General features: G+C 41.3%; 1 protein-coding gene across 2 annotated transcripts in view; it reads left to right on the top strand.

Annotated features, from left to right (window-relative positions):
* prkcaa (protein kinase C, alpha, a) overlaps nt 1–18,367 on the top strand; it is a 138,886-nt gene that overhangs the window by 67,654 nt on the left and 52,865 nt on the right. For both annotated transcript variants that reach the window (XM_070972151.1, XM_070972142.1), the window contains exons 4-5: nt 7,158–7,269; nt 8,557–8,685. In XM_070972151.1, coding sequence (XP_070828252.1) covers nt 7,158–7,269; nt 8,557–8,685 — 241 coding nt within the window. The remainder of the gene's footprint in view (nt 1–7,157; nt 7,270–8,556; nt 8,686–18,367) is intronic.

Raw genomic sequence — 18,367 nt, 5'->3', positions numbered from 1 at the left:
ATAGCATTGTCATTGTAGGCCTGTTTGCATCAGCATTTGATACAGTCCAGTTTCATGGAGCTGCTAGAATGGCTGTGGAAGAATTTCAGGAAACATGTGGTGACTTGTGTTGTTAGTTTTTGACATTTATATAATGAACCTAATTATAATGCAAATAATCATCTATCCATCCATCCATTGCCTATATCCGACTATCCCTTCTCTGGGTTGCGGGGGGGCTGGAGGCTATCCCAGCTGTCATTGGGCGAAAGGCGGGGTACATCGCCAGCCGATTGCAGGGCAACATATACAGACATACACCCATTCACGCTCACACTCACACCTTAGGACAATTTAGAGTCACCAATTAACCTAACGAGCATGTTTTTGGTCTGTGGGAGGAAGCCGGAGTGCCATGAGAGAACCCAGGCATGCACCGGAAGAACATGCACACACTTCACAAAGAAAGGCCCTGCCCGACGCGGGGATCGAACTGGTGACCTTCTTGCTGTGAGGCACTACCTGCTGCGCTACTGTGCCGCCCCATAATGCAATCATGATCCAAACAAATTTATATATCAATCAGTGATAGAAATGATTGTTGACACAGCACAAACTCTACCTGAAGTTAAGACCTCCACCCTCTTACAGACACACTATGATTTAGCCAAGTCAGTCCAAATGTCTGTTTTCATGGTCTGCAGCAGTGCTCGACCGCTTCTGAGATAGGCAGGCACACACTTCTCAACACGTGTCAAAGCTCAAGGACTTGGACATTTTTGCTGATTCACCACTATCACCTCAGTTAGCCTGTTATCATTCTGTCTTTGGGTTGTGAGTGTTTTCCATTATCTGGGTACGTTTAAGCCATGTTTCACCCATCAGAAGCTGATGTGACAGTCGATAAAGGTACATGATCCATCTGCAGCTGAATGTGGCTCTTTGTCGCCATCACTCATTCATGCCGTGGATGGAGGGAACAAAGCGGGCGGGCGGGGGGGCGAGAGGATAATCCTTCAGGATCAGCTGTGTGTGGGTGGACGTGAGTAAGTGCAGCCGGCGCAGCCTTTCTCTCTCTCTTTCTGTCTCTACTGTCTGTCTGCCTCTCTCTTCTTCGCCTGTCCTCAACTAACACACTGACTGCTGGCGTGTGTGCAGCATGGTCAGGGCTGCTAATTGGGCAATATGCGCTGTATGTTCAGTATCATTTGGACATTTATTCTGCACAGAGGTTGCCAAGCTGCAACAAGCAGGGGAGTTTTTCAGACTTGCTGTCAAGGCTAGCTCCTGTCCTTTCCTACAGTACACTATCCTTCCATTTTTTACTAGTTGAAGTAAAAGATATAAGACTTTTTCTCTGCACACAAAAGGATTTGTTTTCTTAAAATTTGAGCACAAATTTGTTAAAATCTTTCTTAGCAGTTCTTCGCCAAGATGTATGACAGGTGTGACATGATGATTAAACAGCATGACACAGGTGCGCCTTGGGCTAATCACAATAAAATGTTGCTCTAAAATGTGGAGTTTTATCTTGAAAAAAAGACATTTATCAAGTGCTGACCTTTGGACTTCACATGAATATGATGAGATATGGATACGACGAGCATGCAGATGATCTCCCCTGAAGTGGTTTCTGACAGTCTGTGCAGAAATTCTTTGGTTTTGCAAACCAGCTGTTTCATCAGCCATCCCAGTGGCTCGTCTCAGATGATCTTGCAGAAGCCGAATGTGGAGGACCTGGGCTGGCGTGGTTGCACATGCTCTGCGGTTGTGAGGCTGGATATGCTGCCAGATTCTCTGAAATGAACATTCAGTTCAGGGGCAACAGGTCTATGGACATTCCTACAGTCAGCATGCCAGTAGCACACTCCCTCAAATCTTGTGTCATCAGTGGCATTGTGTTGTGTGATTAAACTGCTTAGAGTGACCTCTTTGTTGTGACTCACCCAAGGCACACCTGTGCAGTAATCAGGCTGTTAAATCAATATCTTGATACGCCACACCTTTCAGGTGGATGGATTATCTCGGTGGAGGAAACATGCTCATTAACACAGATGTAAATTTGAGCCTTTCGTGTCCACAGAAAGATGATTAGATCTTTTACTTTATCTGGTCAAAAATGGGAGTGAAAACAAAAGTGTTGCGTTTATATTTCATACATACCTTTTATTTTACACCCCACTTTAATTTATCCAATCCGTCATGAGAATCCTCGCCTGGTTGTTTGGATATGGATCATTTTGCTGCCTAAGCTGTGAGGTGTTACTTACGCATCTAGTTTGTGTTTACACTGTCATTTACATGATTGCATGATTGCATGTCCGTCTCTCTGTCTCTCTGTCTCTCTCTGACTGCATTTCTGTCTGTCTGTCTGTCTGTCTGTCTGTCTGTCTGTCTGTCTGTCTGTCTGTCTGTCTCACTCTCCCTCTCTTGCTCTTCCTCTCTCACCCAACCGGTCGAGGCAGATGGCCGCCCACCCAGAGTCTGGTTCTGCTCGAGGTTTCTGCCTGTTAAAAGGAAGTTTTTCCCCGCCACTGTCGCCAAGTGCTTGCTCATGGGGGAATTGTTGGTTTCTTTGTAGATAAAAGAGCTTGGTCTGTACCAGCTCTATATGGAAAGTGTCCTGAGACAACTTCTGTTGTGATTTGGCGCTATACAAATAAAATTGAATTGAATTGAATTGAATTTGTAATGGAGTTTAAAGTCACTCAAGATGATGGACATTTCAGTGAAGCTTACCATCAGCCTCAAAGTATTCATATCAGAAGACTTTGGTTTGGCAGTCAGAGATATGCTGGCACAACTTGTTGTGAGAATTGTAGGAATCGCAGACTTTTTTTTTTTCTTTAAATATTTATGTTTCACTTTAAGTTCCCCTATTAAGCATTTACATGCAGTGCAGGAACGTTTAATAAGAGTTTTGTGACAGAATATAATGTAGTCACTTCCTGACATGTTGTTTCAGATCGAGGGCACTGTTTCAATTCTTTCCTCCACAAGTTACTCACTGACCCTTTAACATGTGGCTTTAATGTAAATGAGACTTTATCGCAGGGTATTAAAGTCACAAGGCAACTGAAATGTCATCTCAGCTCTGAATGTACATACATGGGTGGACAGCAGGAAGACAGACAAAGGAAGCATTTCTCTTTGTCCTATAAAGGTGTAAAGTCTCTGCAGACTGACAGGAAGAGAGATGGCAGATTGCAAGTAAGATTTTGCAAAAGGAGCCTGAATGAGTCTCTGTCGCATTAGTCCAGAGGCCAGTGTCTGCGATGGCAGTGAAACAGCAGCATTGATTACTGTGGCGCCTCACCATGTGATACTGTCAGCTCTCAGAGATATATGACATGTTCCTACCCGCACTGACTTGTTTCTCATGAGTCGAGCTCTGTTCAATCATTTCTTATCTGACATTGTGTTTTTCAAGATGTGTGTGTGTGTGTGTGTGTGTGTGTGTGTGTGGGGGGGGGGGGGGGGGGGGGGGGGGGTGTTCTTAGCACTAATCAGAATAAGTAAGTCTCTGTCTTTCCTGTTGAATGAAGCTGTTTCATACAAAGACAGGTGTTCTTTTCAAATAGATGCAGTGAGAGGAGGAAAAAACTGACTGTTCTGGATAATGTTCTCAATGCAAATCCACTTAAACAGATTCTAAATCTGACAGAGATTTACAGTATTGCAGAATTTGACAATGAGCAGGAAAGCACTTTGGAAAAGTGGCAGTCCTCCAGCTCTCATTCCGGCAGAAAGTGCCTCATAAGCGGCAGGCAGAGTGCATGAAATGAATGAATTAATGACTGCACGCATGTGACAGGGACCCTGCCGTGGCATTCTGTTTGATTGGTGCTACACCACTTCACATCAAGTGGAAATTAACATTTGCCTCATGGTTACTTTATGCATCATGTTGTTTGTTTGCATGCGCTCATTCATTTTTTTTTTTTTTTTTTTTTCATTGTGGCTGTATTATCTTCAGTTAAAGTCACACTGCTGGTTTTGCTCAATCCACTGAAACATCCCTTGATGTGTTTTTAAGGGTTAATTCATCTCTGCCACTGAAGCACTTGATGCCAGCTGAGTTGAGTCTGACCTGTCATAACTCTGCTTTATCTTCCTCCATCTCTGCCTCTTTTGACTGTAGTGTGTATATACTCTTATTTGAGTATCCAAATTATCCAGAATTACAATGCATGATGGCCCAGCGAGTGGTGATGAGCACCAAAATGAGTATTGCATTGACTTGAAAAGGGGGAAGGAAGCTGCCTATGCAAATACACAGCCTGTGTTCAGCAGTGGCCAATGCAAACGAAGAACAATAGATGGATAGATGATGTCTTACAATACAAGTCTAGTCCACAGAACAGTGTCACTAAAATGTGATGTGATGGCATGTCCTCTTTTGACGGTGTATATTAAAAGACAAATTTATTGTCATGCAGCATTATCCAAAATCCAAATCAAAACTCCAAACCCTGCATATACACTTTGACTTGAGGCACTTGATTAACTTAATTTGATAGGATTAATTGACATGGTTAAGGGATAATGTAATCATTTGGCTTTACTGTGATTGTGGGTCCAGTGTGCTGTGTGAGTTACTCTTTTATACACAGCTGTGCAGGAAGAGGTTCCAGTCTGTATCAAATCCTGTAAAATACTCATTTAACCACCATTAAAGCAGAATTAACACTCTAGAGGGATGGGCGATAAAACAGTGACCGTCCTCGTCAGTAGCTGGTCTCACATTTTTGGAAGGCTTTTCATCTGGTGATGGACTGTTTATACCCCAGCTTGCTTAAAAAGACTGCCTGTAACCTACATGCCGTAGAGGTTAAGCCATTTCTGACCTACGGCATACTTGTTTTTGAGGGTTTTGTTGGCTTTTTTTTTCTTCTGTGACATCCCACAGTACTGAAAATTCCAAAACTTCAGGCAGAACTACTTGCACCTAAATATTCAGAGGTATACCTTAAAACACGTGGGTCTCTTAGAGTGACAAGAGTAAACCAGCACAGTTGACTGATAACTCCTCTGTGATATGTTTCCATCAGAAGGAATCTCCTCTTAATATCATGCATTGCTGCCATGTTGGGTATGACAACCCTGATGTGGTCGCTTCATGAATAATCCACTGACAGCGTTCATTATGATTAATACATTACAGCACGGCCTGCAACATCTGGATGGCAAATGCATCTCTTTCCTCTGTATTTGGATATCCTCTTGACAAGACACGCAAATTAAGTTGGCAGAATAAATGTCAATACACAAATAGTTTCTGATCGCATGTGAGTCAGTGATAATTTAGCTATGAGTAGTTGCTTACTTACTAAAGCCAACAGCCAACAGCAAGCATTTTATCTTTCCAAAAACATTGTTCAGCCTTGTGCAACCAGCAGCTCTTGACTACCCAGTCTTACACAACCTCATGTGCGGTGTTACGCTCTTCAATAAACCCTAATGTTTTTCAGACTTTGATATTTATAGTAGAGAGCTTGGAGCAGTGAACCGCAATAATATGGAGGCCAATGATGAATGAAATGCTCAGATGAATCAGTGACTCTTTCACACATATTTACACTATCCATTTGCTGAATGGCCAAAAGGATAACAGTGCATGTCATTTGTCCAGTGCACACATGATCATATATGGCAGTTTATGACACTTGTTATGGAGCAGTGACCATCAAGAAGCAGGGCCTTTTTATTGCATATGATAATAACTGAGTGTGTGTTTTTTTCTTTATTTTGCTCTTTATTGGAGTAGGTCTTCAAGCACACAGTAATCCTTTGTATTGTGTGCGCTTACATGAGTATGGCTTCAAAAATGAATCATTTCATTCTTCTCTTTTGGCAGTAAATAAATGGTTGAGCAATTTTTTCTTAAATTTAAGTGAGGACAAAACTGAAATCCTGCTCGTCAGTCCTAAAACAAAAAGAGAAATGCTGTTAAATAGTCTGGGAAATTAACTCCCTGTTAGTTACAAGTCTTGGTGGTGTTCTACATTCAGATCTGAGTTAGTCCCACATTAACAAGGTGACAAAAACTTCATGTTTCCAATTACAATTAGTCATTTGCAAACGCTTTTATCCAAAGCGACGTACAAATGAATTCACACACCAGTGGCACATCATCGGGGCAGTTTTGGGGTTCAGTATCTTGCCCAAGGATACTTCGGCATGTGGACTGCCGAGGCCAGGTATCGAACCAACAACCTCCTGATCGGTGGATGATCGCTCTACCTCCTGTGCTACAGCTGCCCTGTTTCCACCCTGGGAACATAGCTAAAGTTCAGATTTCCTGTTAAAGGCCTGAAACTTTTGTGCTTTGTGCTTTTACTTGATTTTATGCATTTTTTAAGTTAATCTTCTTCCTCATATCTTATTTTTAGTATTATTTTAAATTGGCTTTTATTCTCCATCTACTTTTATGCTCATGCTATTTCTGTTTTATATGAAGCACTTGCTGTATGTGACTCCTTTGTTGTAAACACTTCGAGCTGCATTTCTTCCATGAAAGGTGTTTTACAAACAGCATTAATTATGATCATTGTAATTATAATTAGTAGTAGTAGCAGTAGTATAAGAAACTTGTATTAAATAGTTAATTAATTAATTGCAGGTTGTATTATTAGAATTATTTATCAGAGAATGAGATTGTATGTGCTTGCTTTGGTGCTGCTGAATTTAATGTTAAGTCCATTTAGTACAAACAACTATATTCTGATTCACTGATGTGCTCAAGGAAGATGGAAAGGCAACGTAAAAATGACGATTTAAGAAAAGGCTTTTACAGACTGACTGGATGCCTCTTCAAGTTGTATAAGTAAAGAAAACAAGTGGTGATTGCAGTCAGGCTGGCAATCAGCAACAAATTGTCTGACACACAATGGTGTCCTGTGATGCAGTCGGCTGATTTCAGCGGCCATTTTTTCAGGGTAGATATTTTGAAATGATTGCTATCTTTTAAAAATCTAGTATTTTAACCTTCAGAAAAATGATTCTTTTTTAAAGAACAAAATGACTTTGTTTCAAACCTTTATAAAACATTGTATGTTCTTCCAAACAACTTTACTTTACACTAAAGCCCCAACTCAGTTGTATTTGGGATACTCTTTCAATCATTTTATTATTTCAAGTTTTTTATTGCTCTTTTTTTCCCCTTTTGATTCCTCCAGGATCCCAGAACAAAGCACAAGTTTAAGATCCACACCTATGGGAGCCCCACCTTCTGTGACCACTGTGGCTCTCTGCTGTATGGCCTCATCCACCAGGGCATGAAGTGTGACTGTGAGTTTCTGCAACCTCTCACTCAGTACTTAAGACAAGTAAAGATCAACATTTTATCATATAACGTTTTATTTTTTTAAATAAAGTTCCAGACGTTTGAGTTGTGTGTCTTTACAGTGATATTTGACAATGAGTCTGTGCTTCCTGAGTGATATAAGTTCATATTTGTGCATTCTGTGGAAAATGACAGAGGAAAGTGAATCCTGCACTGTTCTGTTACAGACATAAGGAAATAATGATTTACTATAAGTGGCTCCACACAAGGTATTCTGTTTTAGAGCCACTTTATCAACATCGGGCTCCTAGCAAAAGCCTATTGTGCCTCTTCACTGAGTATCATAGGCCTATAAAATATCTCATCTTCCTTTCACTCATTAAAATAACACATGGTCTATTTTCAGTCTGCTGCTATGCTCTGCGCACCCTGAATAGACCTGCTATGGAAGCTTTACCGAGTCTTTATTAATATCCTTCCCTCCTTCTCCTTCCCTTTAATCTTGTGTTAGTGGATTAGTCTGAATGCCTTAATGAGCTCCTAAATACATTATCCTCCACCTGCTACAGACCACCAGTTATGTCTAATGATCGCTTCAGGGTGTATATAAATAGAGATGAGGAGTGGGAAATTATTTTGGCAGATCAATTGCACCTCTCATCACACCACAATAAGCTGGCACTGCAGTGTTTTTAAGCACTGGTGAGCCACACTGAAGCAAAAAAAAAAAGAAAGAAAAAAAAAGTTATGTACCAGCATGGCCATTCGTAAAATCATTTCTCACCTACTGACCTGGTGCCATGATGATGTAACCATCAGTATCTGTTCCCAATCCATGAAATTTTGGTTCATCTGGCGCTGTGTATGCATGACATCACAGAGCCGAATCTGGGTCACAACCTTGTTATCTCCTCTTCTGCACAGCTTTCAGAAAAGCAATCCTTTAGTATTGTGCCAAACATGTACAGTATGATCCATGCAATGAAATTAAAGTATGTCCTTTTATAGATTAAGTAAATCCAGCAGCTTACTGTATTTCAGCATTAAGCCATAAGACGCTGCTTGCATTTATAATATGTTTTATTTACATTGTCAGTCATTTTCATAACCAGCTGATTTGATTAGAGAAATATGTAAGAAACACACAAATCAAAGAACAAATGCTTTCATTGGCATGTGAGAAAGCCCTGAGCCATTCAGTTTGGTTGGATTTGGATCAAATGCATAAAGATCGTTTTTGCCTTTCTCTTCCTGATGTCTTTGATCTCCTCTGTCTCTCTCTGGCCCTGCAGCCTGCGATATGAACGTCCATAACCAGTGTGTTATGAACGTGCCCAGCCTGTGTGGAACTGATCACACCGAAAGACGAGGCCGCGTTTACCTGAAGTGTGAGGTCAGCGGCGATAAGCTGCAGGTCACAGGTAAGGCCTCGAGACCGGCCCTCTCTGCTCAACACGCTGCACTGAGTGGGCCGAATGGAATGCAAGGTGTGATGTGTGAGAAGCTTGATGTAGGCTTGTGTTTGTATGTGTGTGTGTGTGTGTGTGTGTGTGTGTGTGTGTGTGTGTGTGTGTGTGTGTGTGTGTGTGTGTGTGTGTGTGTGTGTGTGTGTGTATGCATGCACTTGTGGTGAAGGGTGTGTGCGACAGCAGACGTAATTGTTCTGTTTTGTGAACCTGGATCAGTTTCGACACTTTGACCTTTTTTGTCGATAAACGTCACACATTCACTCCGCTGCTGCCGTTAACCAGAATTGGACCTTGCTCCCCATTAACTCTGCCTTAATTCGGCCTGCTTCTGATGCAGTGAACCCAACTGCTAGCTGCATGGTTGGCCTTGTGACTATCAGCTATCAGTATGCTGCAAAGGCTATTCCCTTTTGGTGCACGGATCAATATAGCCTCTCCGGCTAAACATTCTCATGTAAGACACAATCCACAGTTACGACACACTTGGAAGGCAATCCCAATCCAAATATATAGTCCTGCAGTGGTGTGTGGTCTGCTGTGTGGGCCTTGTGTTGTTACTCTTTTTAAACAGTCACGACTTGCTCTGTGTTGGCTGGAGTTTCTGATGTAACTGAATCATCTCTACGAAAGCAAATTGATCACTTGATATATTAATTTATGTCTCATCAGAATTGCACAAAGGCAGGATTTGAGCCCTCTGCTTGTGAGCAGTGTCATGGCTGTACAATCATCCGTCGGACCATTCATTTGAAGGCTTTTCTACATGATGGTATCACTGGCTATTTCAGCTGTTTTAATCACTGATGCCTCTGCTTTCAAAGGAACACCTGGTCTTTGCCTATCAAGCTCAGAATTGGATGTAATGAGATGCTATTAATAGCATTTGCTTAATGAATAGTGATGTCCAGAGACTTTTAACATGCATCATGAAATCTTCTTGCAGCCATTTGTTAATATTGTCTGAACAGACAAAAAAGAGTAAGGCTAGCTGAAAAAATGTTGTGTCTAACGATGATGCTATGTAAAAAGATTCAAGTCTCTGTGAGTCTACTCCCTTTTCAGTCTCTGTGCAACAACATGCTTTAGCATGACTAAACTTAAGCCACAAGTCTCTTGGCCTGACAAGATATCTATGAAAATATATATTTTTTACCATTATCTGCTCCTCCCAAACGTTTCTGTTCATCAGTATTTTTATTTATTCATTTCATTTTCTATGGTTGTTCATCTTTTTGGCCTTTTTCCGAATGCCAGCAGTGCACACAGCAACCTGTAGGTGCAAGAATTTTAGTGAACAAATCATTCGACAATTCGCAATTGTTGACTTTGACTTTGGCAGTGCTGAATAATCCTCTCAGAGCAAATAATGGCCGAACAGCTGCTGTGGTTAAGCGGTGATAGTTTCTTGCATAATCTCTCAAATATGTTTGTTGTGGTGTTAGCGAGTAGGACAAAAATGGACAGATTCTGCTAATGCTGCTGTGAGTGCAGAGGTATCGAATGCGCGTTTAGGGGTCCCAAGAGCCTCCAACATGGCTGCCGCTGGATGCCGCGTCACTGGCTCTATTACGAATAGTGACCGCTTTCATTAGCTTACACTGTGGTGTATGTGTAAGGATTGCAATAAACTGCTTATACAGCTCTCTCTCAGTTAATACTGATTCTTCGGTCTTTATACATAAACACTTGAAAATAGTGGAATAGGCACGCTGTATTCTCACTCAGCTATCTACTGTTTACCTGCATAAGTTTATGAGTGCAGCTCCACAGTGTGTTTCTGTATCGAAGCCCACTTGGCCTTGTATTTTGAGGCATGCTGTAAATCCCCCGCTGTAATGATAGTGCATTAGCACATCTGCTAGAACAATAGTGACGGCAAGGAGCTTAGCAGGTGCTCATAAGCATTCAATTAGCTGACAAACAGGGGTCAGTGCATCTCGAGACCCTGGCACTGAACTTCACTGACTTACTCACTTATCAGATTATCACTAGCAGGAAGAGAGTGACTGTGGGGAGGGAAGTTGCGCAACACCTACATGCATGCCTAACACAACACAGCCATTAGGAAACATGAATATCCTTTGCACATCTCTGCTCATTATCTGAACACTAAAACACTACAGTTTGCTCAAATGATGGAAAAGATGGGTGTATAAAGCACTGAATATGATTGATGATGGTGAATAATTATACATAATCTTACCAAATGTCTGGCTGTCACCTTCAGCAAGTTTACTTTTCTCAACTAGTTCAACACACTCATAAGCTACTTTGATTTGCCAGAGTATGTTTTTTAGTTGCCTTTTTAGTTGCTGTAAATACTGGCTGTCCTCTCTAAGTCTTCAAATAGTTTAGAAAAATGTAGCCTCTAAAATGTCTTTATGGCCAAGTGTTGAAATGTCTAAACAGAGACAACAGTTTAAACAGAGTCGAGCTTCACTTCAAAACAGTTAGTCAAATATTGCACAAATATTTATTCGAGATTTCGGGTGGAGACCTTGCATTTCCCCCTCTCCATCTGGTGTCTCCTCTTAACATACATTCTTCTCTCACAGTCCAGTCATCTGCTTCAATGCGTGTCCTATTTGAGTAGTTCAAGCTGTTTATACTCCAGTTTCCAGTTGTAGAACTGATTTTAAATGAAAAAGAATAACTGAATTTCAGGGTGAAATCTATGTGGGACAAAAACAAAACACTTGAATGAACAGGATTAAGTTCATACTGAAAACTGCAAAATAGATTCCTGCTGGATAATCTGGCTATATTAATATTGACCCTCTTCACCCAGTTTGTGGGTATATCTTTAGAAACATCCAGTCTAATACAGCGTTCATTTGTGCTGAGCCGTGCACTTCCACAGACTGCTGTCAGCTCGTGATAATGATGTGTATGTATAGTGTGTGTGTGTGTGTGTGTGTGTGTGTGTGTGTGTGTGTGTGTGTGTGTGTGTGTGTGTGTGTGTGTGTGTGTGTGTGTGTGTGTGTGTGTGTGTAGAACTGCTGTACCCACAGCCCACTCAGGCCAGATTGTGTCATAGATTACAGTAGCTGCTGTAGACGCCTTGCAGACAGTTTACCAAACAGAATTGTATTATTGCATATTGTTGAGTTTAATAGAATAGAGATGCAGCGGATAGCTGGGAGGATGAAACTTTTGTTATGATGTGTATGTGCTGACTGGGTATTTTTGCATATATTTCGTCCACAGGTTGTGTGGAGACACTGGGGTTAAACTAGCTGTTGGTGGTAACTAAATAACCTCCAAACTGTAGGCTGGCTCATGTACTGTTTTCTCTTTATGCATGTGTTGAAAACACAGAGGCTTTGGCGTTCTTGGAAAGCACCTTTGACCTTTGAAAGTTGAGTAACAAAGTGTAACAAGTAATGAATTACTTCTTCCACTGAGTAATTAGGAACTAACATATTTTTTGCTATATGTTTATTAGAGCCATCTGAGTCAACTAAAAAACATACACTTGACATACACCAAAATCTATTTCATTTTGTTTCTGGTGGGGATTTTTTTCTGTTCCCCAGTTGAAATGAAGAATGTTCAGTGAGGAGTAAGGGCAAAGTGCCACACCGACATCTGTTGAGTCTCTGGAAAGTGTTCGGCTTCTTTGTGTTCTTGAAGTTGGTTACTGACTAATGTAGTCACCATCTCTGGTGCAGTACCATCATTACAGTGAGAAATGTTTGAGTATATTAAAATAATATGCTTTACTGTGGCTGTGATAACATTAAAGTAGATCGCTATGTACATACTCATAGAACTGGAGTTATAATAAGTAAAAACTATTTCCCTTGTATAATTGGCGACTCTGATAACATGAAGATTTGGAAGGTAACATTACAAGTAACACACACCAATGTCTCTGCTGGTACCTGCAAGAACCAACACAATCACACAACACAACACTTTCAACTCAACACTATTTACTCTCACCATCTGAGGAAGTGAAGACCCAGTGGATTAACTTGATGGAAATGTCCCCACAACAACAACAACAATAACTGGATTTATGTATGCACTAGTCATTTTACTTGAGGTCCAATAAAAAGCAGGATTTGCTTTAAAACTGATGCTGAAGGATGGACTGATACTCACTTCAAACTTAGAACCAGTACATTTTGACATTTTTATGTTGCCTCACTGTGTTTTTAGCTGGCTAGCCTGTTGAATTTGGCGTTAGCATGTTACGTGGATAATGTGGCGAGTAGCATCTATTGTTAATATTTGTTAATACTGACAAAAACTACAACAACCAAAAAATATTGCGATATGTCGGTCATATTGCCCACCCCTATTATAACCACACACACACACACACACACACACACACACACACACACACACACACACACACACACACACACACACACACACAAATTCCTTTGCACAAATTGAATTTTACTGAAGAAAATTTGACCAGTAGCACAAGCAGATCTTCCCAAAAAAAAAAAAAAGTGTGTTCTCCTCGGTCTCTGTCACCCTGCAGACTTTTTAATGGGAATTGTTTTACATATTTTCAAACCATGTGCAAACTTGATATCCATGGAGGCCAGATGAGTCCAGTCTATGCAAATCTACTGCAAATTTAGAATGGTAGAAAACACAAGGATAGAGTTTGAATGTCTGCAACTAATAATGTGTCGTGTAGAGGGAGAAAGCTTGATCGACTGGGTGCAAAATTAAGAGTACAAGAATCCACTGACTGACTCACAGCACACACACACACACACACACACACACACACACACACACACACACACACACATACATAATCTACTTTGAGTGAAAAGTAACTCAAGTTTCTTTTGGGATTCACCAATGGTCAGAGCCAAAATGTTCACCAGGAAGTGACATGGCTGCCAGGGGAAGCAGCTGTCATTTAAACCCGAACATGGACCCACACATGAACTCAAACCAGTCCAATACAAACACGACAAATGACACACGACAAGACAAACAGACTTCCTGGCAGTGACACTGAGATGGCAAAATGAAATAATGAGTCACTCCGACACACTAGAGATATTTGTGCAGTTTCCAGCAACGTGTGAGCGTGTGTTTTTGTCACTGAGGGAGAATGGAGATGGAGGTAGAGTTGCTGAAGAAAACAAAACAATTTCTGTTTTTCCGGTGAGGGACGTACAGAGCCCACTAACCTTGTCCTCCGCCTCTCATTACTGCTAACACACAGCTCCTCTCTGTCCGCTGGTGCTGTGGACACCACCCCCCTGCTTGTTTCAGCAACACCATTGTCCGCCGACTTGGTGCACATATCAGAGTAAACTTGGGAGAGGGATCTTTGTAAATGTTCCATTATTCATACTCATCTCCATCACTGTGTGTAACTGTGTGTGCAGGCATGTGCATGCAACCTTGCTGCCTGCAGGTCCTTTGGGAGCGTGTGAGAAACAGTGGTAATAATTACATTTCCGTTTTGTTCCCTTGTTGACTCACCCAGTTCTGCAGAAAAGCCTCATGTAACAAGCCCTCTGATCTCCCTCTCACTTCCATCCTCTCTTTCTTTATCGCTGCTTTAACCTCTTCATTACATATTTCTTCTTACCTCAATCTCCCAATCTGTTTTCTGCTATTTATTACACCGATGCTGCCGTAGGAGTCAATGTGTTTTATATGTACATATCTGCAGTGTAGGTGTGTGAAGGTCAGATTGCTGCTCAGAGTGGATATAGATGTGGGTGGATGAGGGAAGCCAGATTTTACTTTTGAACCTTCTGGAGGTGTAGGTGCCCTTCACAGTAAGACAAAAGGCACCTAAACACTGTTAACATCTTCTGGCAGATGCAGCATTCTTACAGCTGCATTTGATATATTATTATTACTGTAGATAAGTGGACACATGTAAAGAGATATGAACAGTGCTGCAACACTGGACAAAATGTGAAACATTAATGGTACATTTTGAGGTGTGAGACAGAAATCTCTGAGAGAGAGTATACCACAATGCACTGTATCCACAGCTTTCATGTTTGCCATCTGGTCAAACTCTTCAATGGTGCATAAGGTCATTTTCTGTGCATAATTTCTTTTTAGGTATATAAACCGACAGCATTACACTGCATGTTTACAGTATGTCTGCAGGTGATCTTTTGGCAACATTCACAGAAATGTAGGAAATTGTGAACAATTCCACAATACCTCATAAACACACAGTATTTTCACACAACTGTGCATAACGTCCTGTGCAGCAGTGCTGTAGTTACATATGTTTCTCTCTACCTTCAAACCTTTTGTCTCTTTTCACACCTCTCACTCTTGCGTCTCCCTATATCGCCTGTTTCATTCTTTTAAGGCTATTTTAGGGTGCTCACTGTAGGCAGAGTCAAGTGTCAGATTTCAACTCTTACATGCAAAAAAAACAGTCCAGCATAAAAGACCAGATGGAGTTAAAGCTAAAGTTGTTCTGATTATCAAGTCAGGGAGAGACAGAGGTGGTCAGTGGTGCAGTACATCCGCCTTCCTACCTCTTCTTCCCGTCAAGCTGACCATGTTAATCAATGACTAAATTAGTGAAATGTCAGAGTATGTCCACCTTATTTAATTGTTTTGTTCTGTAATTTGATCTTCGATTTCTTGATCAATATGCTGTTTTCCTGCACAGGCAGTTTGTCCATGCTTAACCACATCCATGTTGCCAGTAAGTTTCTAATTCAGTCAGCCAATCACTCAAACATAAAAGATTTCCTGCCTTTTACTGTTGGCTCTCTGAATGTATGGACTTGGCTGGAAGGTAGACTTTGGGTTGGATCAAGGTTTCGTCTGGGGTTTGGATGCAGCCTGCGGGATGCCAGTTGATGATCACTGCCCGGTGATCTGAATGTCACTGACTTATTGCCACTGCTTCCGCTCTGCAGGCTTTTCTTCCAGTCATTTCCATTTCTTTCTAGTGCCTGAGTCATCGTACAGAAAAGCCAACAGGTTCTTGCCAGGAGAAAATTTACTTAAAATCCTGCTATTACATTTACCCAATGAATCAGAGTTAAGATGGAGCAGCTGACAGCACTTGTGTTGGTAGCAGTGCCAGCAGTTTTCAACTGCAGGGAGCTGGGACAGCAGTGTCTCCTGTTCTCCCATTTAACTGCAGACATAATCCATCAGACCAGATCTGTAAATATTATAAAGATATTATCATTTAAAGGAAATCTGTAATACATTTGATCTATGTCCCATTACAGATCGTTCTCAGCCCTCATTATGCTTCCAGTTCTGCTGGCCCATTGTCCCATTGCTCAGCTCACTCATGGGTAGCACATACACACCGACATCCATGTGCCCTCCTTGTATTGTACTGACATTTTGCTGGTCGCTCCATGTCCTTTATGCTGACGGACCTGCTGTTCAACATGCCTTCTTTCACACCAGTTTTTAAGTAGTGGGCTCCCAAAGAACACAGTGTTACGCTGATGGGTGGAGAGCAAATCGGGTTAAGTTTTATAGACAGTGTTTGCAAAGGGAGGTGAAGAACAAACATGGCTGGCCTCATTTTTGAGGTAGGGTCACTCAGGCGTTAGCTGAAGACAAAGCTTTGTGTGTTTGTGTTTGTGTGTGTGTGTGTTTTCACAACTCTTGTAAACTTTTAAAAATTCACTAACCTAAAAAACATGGACACATTTTTCTGTAACATGTTGACTGTTTCACACATTAAACGCACAAGTGATTAACAGAACGCAACACAAATGTAATGTGATGTCGTAAATGTATGTAATGAATATGAGGTGCTGACTTTCAGACCTCACGGGGGCTAGCTGCTAGCGGCCAGCTAATGAGGATCTTTCTAAAATAGTGAACAGATGCTGATATTTCTGAGAAAATGTGGACCAAAAAAAACACACTAGAGCCATGAAAATGTCGAGCCTTTAAGACAGTAAGAAAAGCTGTGTGGCTGTTCTTATGCCTCCACCTTGGCGTGAACCATCTCTTATGGTTTGTCTGCATCATATTTACTCTCACACATGCAGGCTATCTCTTTTCAGTGTTTCTGTGAACTTTGTTGCTCTCCGATTTCTGCCCCCGTTTCCCAGAAGTCATGTCATTGGTATTCCCAGCCCTTCGTCACTGCCCTGCCTCGGCTTCCTCTTCTCAGCATGTTGCACACTGTCTTCATGCTATTTTAACGTATGCCTCTCCTTTTCGTCTTGCTTGACCTTTCTGTCTTCTTTTTTTCCCTTTGACTTCTCATTCTGTTTCAGACAGAAGTGCATCTTCATCATCTGCTGATCTTTTTTGCAAACTGTTTAATTTTACCCAGTCTGTTTTTTTCTGCAAGTGAACGAGAGAGACCTAGACTGAATCTTAAGCCCAGCTGGGCTATTTGCCCAAGTGCAACACTCAAATACTCAAAATGACAAAAGTCGTCTCAGTCTGCAGCATAATGAGCCTTCTAAATGGTGTGCAGCATTTCAGCTATTTGCAACAGCATGACCAGGGAAATCAAAAGATACGAGCATCATGGATCTGACAGAGATGCAGAAGCTTTCATTTTGCACTTTTCTCAATAACAAAAGGAGTCCAACTTTATGTAGTTTGCAGTAGCTGAAGTAGAAACTACTCACTCGGGGCAGATTTCACGAGGCAGTCAGAGTTACTGAGTGAAATTTTATCTGCTTATTAGCCGTCAGCAAGTCCAGAAAGCAGTAAAGCTTGGCTGCATCTGGAATGTGATTGTACGAAGCTGATAAGTCGTAACGCATGTAACGTTTGGTGGGTGTTCAACTTGGCTCAGATTTTCTACAGTCTTATCAGGTCAGCAGATGTTATTTTCATGAGGTTTTGCTTAGTTTTAGTCAGACTTGAACAAGATGTTTTGTTTTTTGTTGTTGTTGTTTTTTTTTTGTTTTGTTTTTTTTGTAGAAACTGCACAGCCTTTCAACTGTGTTTAAATGCAAGCCAAGATAGTTTGCTTGCATTGTGAGGTATCCAAGCAATGGTGTTCCGGGTCCTGTACAAACCCCTGCTTCTTTTGTCCTTTTGTGTGTGTGTGTGTGTGTGTGTGTGTGTGTGTGTGTGTGTGTGTGTGTGTGTGTGTGTGTGTGTGTGTGTGTGTGTGTGTGTGTGTCTGTCTGTCTGTCTGTCTGTCTCTTTGCATTTGCATCTTTCTGAACTTGCTTACACAAACACATGTAATCGTTATCACATTTTACTAATGCACAGTAAAAATCCAAGTTATTCATTCAACAAAGATAATTTGACCTTTAGCCAGGAATTGTCAGCACGACAAATAACTTGGACTGTGAGCTCACCACTACAGCTCAAAGTAGTTCAGACGTCTCACACATCTAGTTTGGTTTAGGCCACACAGTTGCATGGAAAGAAAAGCTCTGTGCCTGCCTCTATATTATTCAATCTGGAGTGCCCCCTACTGGTAATTCCTTGGTAATGAATATGAACAATGTCCCTTTGCAGGACTGTTTGGGTGCTGTGACTTTGCATACATACAGCCACAGCATATAAATATTCAAAACATGACCTTTGCAACCCCAATCCCAGAAGCTGGGATGCTGTGTAAAATGCAGATTCATTTTGTACAATGCAGAAGTTGAATGTTGAAGGAGGAGTATTTGGTACAGAAGTTAAAATTCACAGACATGCCATATGGAACATACAA

This window comes from Chaetodon trifascialis, chromosome 2 (genome assembly GCF_039877785.1).
Source record: "Chaetodon trifascialis isolate fChaTrf1 chromosome 2, fChaTrf1.hap1, whole genome shotgun sequence".
In the NCBI taxonomy this organism is placed as follows: Eukaryota; Metazoa; Chordata; class Actinopteri; order Chaetodontiformes; family Chaetodontidae; genus Chaetodon; species Chaetodon trifascialis.
This window is presented reverse-complemented; position numbering and strand designations above follow the sequence as displayed.